The 9,035-nt window shown below is 35.3% G+C and overlaps 1 protein-coding gene across 2 annotated transcripts; it reads right to left on the reverse strand.

The window, feature by feature from the left end:
- Positions 1–3,657: 3,657 nt before the first annotated feature.
- LOC122292801 lies at positions 3,658–7,416 on the reverse strand. 2 transcript variants are annotated; one of them, XM_043101320.1, is made up of 4 exons: positions 7,261–7,391; positions 5,656–5,764; positions 4,182–4,282; positions 3,658–4,058 (listed from the first exon to the last, which is right to left on the reverse strand). In XM_043101320.1, exons 3-4 carry the CDS (start codon positions 4,273–4,275, stop codon positions 3,913–3,915), a joined length of 240 nt encoding a protein of 79 aa, XP_042957254.1. In that variant the 5' UTR covers positions 4,276–4,282; positions 5,656–5,764; positions 7,261–7,391; the 3' UTR covers positions 3,658–3,912. The 2 variants fall into 2 exon arrangements, with proteins under 2 accessions (XP_042957254.1, XP_042957252.1); XM_043101318.1 differs by lacking the exon at positions 5,656–5,764 and having other exon boundaries at positions 7,261–7,416.
- Between the last annotated feature and the right edge of the window lie 1,619 nt (positions 7,417–9,035).

Consider the following 9,035-nt stretch of genomic DNA (forward strand, 5'->3'; position numbering starts at 1 on the left):
AGAGATCCCACCTGTCAGATGGTCATTCAAAAGGCATGGAAAATCCAAATCTCAGGAACACCTAGCTTCATTCTTTCAAGGAAACTAAAAGAGGTTAAAAGGGCCTTGAAAAGATGGAACACGAACCATTTTGGTCACATCCAAACTACCATTAAAGGACTCACACAAGATCTTACGAAAATCCAATCCAAAGACCCAATCATTCAGTCCATGACCATTGAAAATGAGATTAAGGCAAACTTTGATGAGCAACTTAGAAGAAAGGAGACCCTCTGGAGACAAAAGGCAAGGCTAAGTTGGCTAACCACAACTAATCTTAACACCAAGTTCTATCACATGTCCAACACCATTAGGAGGCATACTAATTCCATTGATAGCATTACAATAAGTCCTCAAACATGGACAACTGACAACTCTGTGATCCAGACCAAATTCATTGAACACTTTCAAGAAATCTTCAACACTTCAAATCCAATCTTGAGCAATGAATTGAATGATCTTTTCCTGACAAGATCATTGATTTGGACAATCAATTCCTTTGTGAAATCCCTTCAGACCTTGAAATTCTTGCAACCCTGAAACAAACCCCCTCTAACAAGGCCCCTGGGCCTTATGGCTTCATTGGTATGTTTTATAAGCACTAATGGGAGATAATAAAGGAAGATGTCAATGCTGCCATTAAAATTTTTTCATTAATGGGAAATTTCTCAAGGAATGGAACCACACTCATATTGCTCTAATCCCTAAGACTACCAGTCCTAATACTGTTCAGTAGTTCAGGCCAATTAGTTTGTCCAACGTTTGATACAAAATCAATGCTAAGCTACTGGCCACAAATTGAAAAAGATCCTTCCTAAAATCATCTATCCTTATCAAACAGCCTTTGTCCTAGTGAAAACTATCCAAGAGAATACCATTATGGCACAAGAGATATTCCATCATATCAGGAGGGGAAAAAATAAGAAAAGAAAAAAAGAAGAAAAAAAGGGAAAAATGGCTCATGGCTATTAAAATAGACATGGAAAAAGCCTTTTGACTTCATGGAGTGGAATTTTCTGCTTACTGATATGTCCAATCTTGGTTTTCATGATAAATGGATTAACTGGATCAAAGAATGTATCTCTATTGTTTCGTACTCGGTCATCATCAATAGTAACCCTTGTGGTTACTTTAATCCATCTAGAGGATTAAGTTGGCAAGGGGATTCCCTCTCCCCCTTCCCCTTTATTCTTGGTACTGAGGTTCGTACTCATATGATCACAAAAAAGGAAAGTCTAGGCCATCTCAGTGGGATTTCCATTTGCAGAAATAGACCCAAAAATCTCACAACTGCTTTTTGCATATGATCTTATCCTCTTTGGCATTGCTTCCAAGAATAATGCTCAGAAATTTAAAACTGTTTTGTTAAATACTCTCTTTGGTCTGGCCAAAAAATCAATGTTGCAAAGTCCTCCATTCAATCTAGTTGCAGAACTCCTATTCATTCTAGAAGAAAAGTGAAAGAAATCCTAGATTTTAAAACTGCCTCTTCTAACGTAATGTATCTGGGGTTGCCTCTCCTTTTCAAAGCGTCTAAGAAAGAGCACTTTGAGGAAATGCAATATAAGATCACTCAAAAATAGACAGGGTGGAAGGCAAAACTCCTCTCTCCAGCTGGTAGGACCACTTTGATTAGGTTTGTAGCTAGTTCCATTCCATCCTACCATATGGCCACCCTCTCTATCCCAAAAGCTGTCACCCAGTTCATTGATAGTTCTTTCATGAAATTCTGGTGGGGCTCTCTCACTCAAAAAAATTCACAATTACACTCCAAAGTATTGGAAGTCCATCTACAAACATAAATCTATAGGAGGCCTCAAGCTCAGAAAAACATCTGACTTCAACACTACCCTCTTGAGCAAATTAGGTTGGCAAACGGTAAATGAGAGTGACCATACCTGAAAGAGAATGCTTAATGCCAAATACTTGCACAACGCTTCATTGTTCACAACCAACCCTAAGCTCTCTGACTCTTGGATTTGGAAAGGGATCCTCAAGCAAAAAGATTTTCTCAAAGCAAGTGTCTATTTTCAAGTCAATAATGGTGTGAGTATTAAAGTCTGGACCGGCCCCTGGATCCCTACTCTCCCAACCTTTCAACCCAGACCTAACTCTGTATCCATCTATCAGGACCCTGATCTTACGACAGCTGAACTTATAATGGAAGAACCTAGAAGATGGAATCACGTCCTTCTTCAGGCTCTTTTTCATCAAGACACTGTTAATGAAATCAGAAAGATACCTCTTGCACAATTTGATTACCTTCATAAAAAAGATAGGGTAAAGTGGTTGCATCATAACTCAAGAAACTTTTCTGTCAAATCTGCTTATGCAGATCTTTCCATGAATCAAATTCACTCTAATTCCACTGACCAGTTCACTAACTGGAAGAAGCTGTGGAAAATTCAAATCTAGGACAGACTCAAATTCTTTTGTTGGAAAGTCACACACAATATCATTCCACTAAGAGTAATCTGAAAAGATTTATCCCCTTGTGTGAAGATGACATTAATTGTCCTATATGCAAAACTTAGGAAGAATCCCAAAGTCATATGTTTTTGAGCTGCCCCTTCATAAGAATCCTTTGGAGACAATCCCCTTGGCCTATTGACATCACTAGCTTTGCCAGTAGGGACACAAGGGGCTGGATAGATTATATTATCATCCCTTCTAAGAGTTTGAATATACCCCCCCAGTGACGAGCACCATTTCCAAATCTTTGCTATCACAGCTATGGATAGCATTTGGCTCCTTAGAAATAAGATAGTCCATGAAGATATCAAACCTTGAATTAGCAGTTTTGTTGATGGTACGCTCAAAACTTTCAAAGATCACTGTTATGCATGGGGCACTAAACAAGTAAATGAAGGCCAACAATGGAGAGCTATCCCTAGAGACCATTCCACTATAACCTCTGATGTGGCAGTCAGAGACTGGTAGTGCAACAACTATCATATGCAGATCAGAAGATGGCACACCTATTTTTGTCCAAATAGAATTCATCCCTAGCAAAGATCCTAATCAAGAATAAGCCACAACTCTGCCAATAGGAGTAAAGGAAACAGTGGAAAGGGGCATTGGAATGGCTATAATGGCAGGTGATTCCTTAAACACCATACTAGTGGTGCAAGAACCAGAAGCATCCTCAATTTGGATCGTACAGCCTATCATTCAAGACATAAGGCAACTCCTGAGCAAGTTCCAAAGTTAGCAAGCTAGGAAAATTCATTAAAGTTTGAATCGATAAACACATTCTATCGCGTAATAGGTGACTTCCAATAACCTTTATGGAAGCATACCCTTCTTTCTATTCCCACCTACCTCCTAGACATTCATAGTGGTAAAGACCCTCAAGTTTCTACTATGGACTCAATTTCTACGGTGGACTTTTTTGGGTTGTAATTTATCTGTATTGCTGTTCTTAGGATGATGAACTTTGATGCAATCTGTTTCTTTCAAGGAAGTCTATTTGCAGGGTTTAAAAAAAAAAAATGATGCTCCCATTACAGATAAGCGGAGAGCTTTGACAGTTTGAAGTTGGTGACTTCGTTTTCATTTACAGAATTTAATTCCAGATTTCATAGTTATAGACCAATAATAAGGAATGGCACTCTGCAATAGAGCAAATCCATCAGACATTCCACACACTCAAATATGAAGAAAAAAGCTTGTAAAATCATGTTTCAGACATCCAAATGATAAACAAAAACTATCATTCTGACAAAGAAATGCCCTGATGACGGTTATTAAGATCCCAACCCAATATATGGCTGCATCATATAATGGAATACAGTAGAATTTATGAGCATGGCTTTGCAAGGCCTAACAAGAAAAGAAATTCATTCGAATGATTTGCCAAAGATGCAAGCTTCACTATTCGGAACGGGGCTTGACAATGAAGTTTTGGCGACTGATGGGATTCATCACAACAGGAGGCCCGGCAGTGCGAGGCCAAGCCTGGAACTTCTTATCGGTTTCTTCCCACCATTCCTTGTTTGAAACGGTCTTAGGGGTAGTACCTGGTAACCAAATTAATAACTCTGTCAAGCTGAAAAATGATTGATAACTGTAAACTAAATAATCAGGAATTTTTTTTTTTATAAGTGTGATTAATAAAAAAAGTTGTCACCACCAGAACGTACCACCAAATATCTTCTTGTCAGCAAGAAAATAGTCACACGTATACGCAACCGCAAAAGATCCCAAAATACCTCCTATGATGTACTTTGCTGACATTTTTTAACTGTGTAAGAGTTAAGAACAAAAAAACAGTCACAAAATGTTAAAAGAAGATAGTGCTAAAACTCAAATACGAGCACCAGCCTATTTCATCCCAAAGCATAGAAAGCTTGCTGAATTCAAGATGAAAATTATAAAATGGCTCAACACAACAAAACATCACAAAATGTACATTGAAATCATTTGTAAACGGATAAAAGAAGATGCTAATGCAAATGTCTGGTTTTTTCCCCTATCCAATCTCTTTTCATATCATTACCCATTTCCAAAAGAGATAAACTCGAACGTTGTATGTGGAGTGCTTAAAAAATATGATTTGGAAATAAAACAAATAAAAACTACGACTATTGGCTAAAGGAGCTTCAAAGCAACTCTACTGAACAGGCATAGATAAAATATATTGAATAGCCAAAATTCCAATAAAAAATATTAAAGAAGTACAATTTCTCGAGTTAAAGCAGCAAAAGCCAGCAACAAAACACAAGGTAGTGGCAAAACTTATTACATCTTTACCCAAAAAAGTGTTCCACAAAAGATGAAAGAGACAAAGGGCGAATAGAATATGATTCAGAGAACTGCATAATTGAATGTGGATAATTAAGACAAATAGTTTATTCAACACCTCATCTAAGTATGTCTCTATCACTGTCCAGAGTCAACACCAAGGACAAGGGACGGGTCACTAGGACGAGCCCCGCCCGCCGCATGGGTGGGGTGAACGAGCTTATACAATTTTTTTACCAAGTGACCCCACCCGATTGGGTTTTCACCTGCCAGCACATGTAATCATAGTATAAAACCATCTTATACCTAAAAATCACTACCGCCGCCTCCTCCTCTACTCCTTCCTTCTTTCTCCTTCCTTCTTCTCTTCTTCCTTCTATCTTCTCCCCTGCTCTCAGATCCACAGTGCTGCAGTGTCTTAAATCTAAGATCAGATTTGATATTCGATTGGCTTATCTGAGCAAACATCAGAGCTAATCTTGATAATCTGACGAGATCCAATCTATTCAAATCCGATCAGCTTGGACATCAGATCTTTTCGTATATAGATTTACTGTTCAGATCAGATCTGATTTTATTGTTTGAGTTTGAAATGGGCTGTCATTTGATTGGTTGGATAAGGTTACAGGATGCTGGATCTGGCTTTGGACAGAGTTCTGGGCGGTTGGTTGGACAATCCACCCGCCTGTTCAACAGGTACGGGCAGACAAGGGGTGTGGGTGGGGGTAAAGTGGCCATCTCACCCAGGTATGGTGGGTAGCACCCCTTGTCAGCAGAAATTCTGATAATATACGAGATTCTCTAGTTTGGTTTATCAAAGAAAGAAAAAAGATCTCTCAAACATCAATGGGTAACTATAAAGTTAGGATACACCTTCTAAAATAGGGCTGTTTCAAGAGTTTGAAACATGTTGATCGAGAACCAACTCATCCAACTTGATAGCCATTTCGCCCAATTCCATACAAACAGTAGGTTATGAATTCTGAAATTTAAAGTCAAGCCAAGTGTCAGTTTAATTGATGCTAACATATGGATCAGCTGCCCCAAATTTATTTATATATATATATATAATTAAAAAGGGGCCAACACGGATTCTAGAAAGCAGTTCATCTACATTGAAAAATAATTTGAAGCATGAGACTGTGAAACCTTAACAAGGCATCCCGTGCTTAAAGTGGCATGGGAAGAAGGACATCTCTATGTTTCTCATTCCCAAACCACTCAGAATGCTTTCCATCTCCAACTGAGATAACACATTTCAAAATTTGTTTCAACAGAGATAATCATGCAATTCTGCCATCTCATTCCAAAGAAAAGAAAACGTTCTGTGCCAATATAAAAGAGGCATACTTGCACAGGCACATAGGAGTTGATTGTAAATATTAAACATGGAAGTAGTAAGAAGGCATTTTTTTTTTATAAGTGTAGTAAGAAGGCATCTATCATGTCCTAAGCAAATACATTCAATCTCTGCATAACTCACTCAGCTGATCCTATCTGAAATAGTGTACATTGTCTACATTGAAGATTATAAAAGGGTTTGCTCTACATTTATTTCAGGCATCTTTGAAACAGTACTTCAAGAATCATGCATGTGAACAATTTTGGCACCTTAGCATCCATTACATCATAACAAGGTTACATATTGTATTGGCAATTTCATGCTTGACTCCTTTTAAATTAAATTTCTGTTAGAATCTGTAAGCACTTACTCAAAATAAATGACCCAAAAGTCCACAATGTAGAAAAATCTCCCAGTCTTCAGACTTCCCAGCCCATGACTTAATATTTCATTCTTTACGGTGTTCATATCTACCTAGGTTTCTTTCCCAAAACAATTACCATCAAATCAAGACATGATGACTTCCATGCAAAGAATACCACTAGAATAGAAGAGCCACAACAAGAGACACATGCTTTCCTGAACATTTATAAATGAAGGGAAAAAACAGTAGGCATTTATATACCAATATGTCAAGACTCCGCTTTTCTTTTTCCTAACACCGAAGCAGGACAAAATGAATCCGGCCACTTTGTATAATTTTCCAGGTCCCAAAAGAATTTTTATTTTTTTTTTTTTATAGGTATCCAGGTCCCAAAAGAAATTATAAGACCGAACATTTAATTCACTCTATTTCCAGCTTTTCTCAGCAACCAAGCAGACAGTTCGTTTCCAAAATAAAGCGCAACAGTACAACACGAACAAACCCATTTCAAAGCATGCAGCAAACACTTGAGTCCTTTAAATCAGCCAAAAAATATAATATCAGGCTATAAGATTTATGAATTCTAGGACTTCTTCAGCACAAATCAAACACCGGAAAAGAAAAATTACATCGACCAGCTTATCTTTCGAGAGAGAGACAAGAAAGAATACGCATATATGTGTGTGTATATATATATATATATAGAGAGAGAGAGAGAGAGAGAGAGAGAGAGAGAGAGAGAGAGACGCAATCCCAAGATGAAATGACTCACCGTGAGGGTTTCCGATCTGAAACTACGACGGAAATGGTTGAAAGACTTGTTCGAACCTTCTGGCATCGGTCTGGGTAGGTCACCTTTATAGGACCCCGTTAAATGTTTAATAGCCCATCAGATTCGACCGCGTGGAACTTCAGGGTTCGCGGCCTAAGCTTGAAATCAGAATCGGGTTCGAATCGGATAACGCATCGATCGGTTCAACAAATTCAATCCGACGAATCATTTTTTAAGGAAAAACCTAGTGTGGCTGTACCATTACAGTATACCGTTGGACTAAAAAAAATAAAAAAAATTACTTAGTGATTAAAAAAATGATTTTAAATATATTTATATATTTTTTATTTTTTAAAAAAATTTAAAAAATATGAAAATAAAAAATTAAAAAAAGCTTGGGTGGCACGTCAAGTGATAAAAGCTGGGCAGCACGGTAGCCCGACTCTTCTTTTAATATTAATAAAAAATATTAAAAATTATATATAATATAATTTAAACATATTATATTATGTATGAAAAAGTATAAAATATAAATTTATTAACTAGTTTTAATAAAAATATTATATGAATCTAAATAGTTTCAATAAATATATAATTTATATATTTAACCCCAATCATAGACATTTTTTTACCGCATCAACTAAAAAGATAAAGACTATTAAATTATAAGTACATGGTAAATATAGCATTTTATGCATAACCACAAATTTAATATAAAATACTCATTCATCTTCTAGTTGTTTTGTTCAACTAAAAAAGATTAAAAAAAAAAAAAAAACTACCTATCTTATATTTCAATTTTTCTGCTATTTTTATCAAATATAACGATGAAAAAGTAAATATATGTTTAGTTTTAAGGTATTTTTGTTCAAAAAACTTTAAAAAAAATAGTTGTTAGATAATTTAAAAATAAATACAATTTTCAATAGTTTAAATCAGTCTAGTATCAGTTAGAAACATAGAATCGACCTAAATTGATCAATTGAAACGATTTAGTGAACCATTCAAAAAGTTCACTAAAATCTCTTTCAAACCTTTTGCCGAGCGTTGGACTTCGTGCAATCCTTAAAGGGGGTAATTCACAAGCATTATTCTTTTATATCCAAACTTTTTTTTTTCACAGTTTGATTTGGCTAAGGTTAGGTTTGCATTATGAATTAAGATTAAAATTGAAAGTTGAATAAAATATTATTAAAATATTATTTTATTATTATTATTTTAAGATTTAAAAAAACTAAATTGTTTATTGTATTTTATGTATAAATTTATAAAAGTTATAATGATGAGAAAATATAACTTGTCCCTCTCAATCCAAACCGAGCCTAAATATAGTATATAAGTTTTATAATATTAAATAGAAAGTGTGTAGTTTAAAAATTTATTTAAATTCAAATAATCTTAAATAAAAATCTTGCTAGTTATTCAAAAAAGAAAGAAAAACAAAATTTTACTATTAATGCGCAAGCTAAAAAAAAAAAAAAAAAAAAGGTCAGAATCATTCCAAGCCAAAAAAAAAAAAAAAAGGTTATTAATCATTCTTTTAAACAACATCATCATCTCATCATCAATCATAAGTGACATTAAATGTGAATAAATGAAAAATAACAAATAATTTTTCAATCATTTAAGTACGCATCATGAAATGATAAGAATATGACAAATAAAAGAATTAATTATGAGCAGCATTCCTCTAAAATGCAATTCGACCTCTTTAGATTTGTGATAATGGTCATCTTGATTTCCTCTAGATTTTTTATTCAGTTAATTTAATAATC

This window comes from Carya illinoinensis, chromosome 13 (assembly GCF_018687715.1).
Source record: "Carya illinoinensis cultivar Pawnee chromosome 13, C.illinoinensisPawnee_v1, whole genome shotgun sequence".
NCBI classification, from domain to species: domain Eukaryota; kingdom Viridiplantae; phylum Streptophyta; class Magnoliopsida; order Fagales; family Juglandaceae; genus Carya; species Carya illinoinensis.

Excerpts from the sequence above, each read along its gene's own strand:
- LOC122292801 (XM_043101318.1), bottom strand. The coding sequence starts at position 4,275 with ATGTCAGCAAAGTACATCATAGGAGGTATTTTGGGATCTTTTGCGGTT. Across the intron at positions 4,059-4,181 it reads TGACAAGAAGATATTTGGTG|GTACTACCCCTAAGACCGTT; the intron begins GTACGTTCTGGT and ends TTTGGTTACCAG.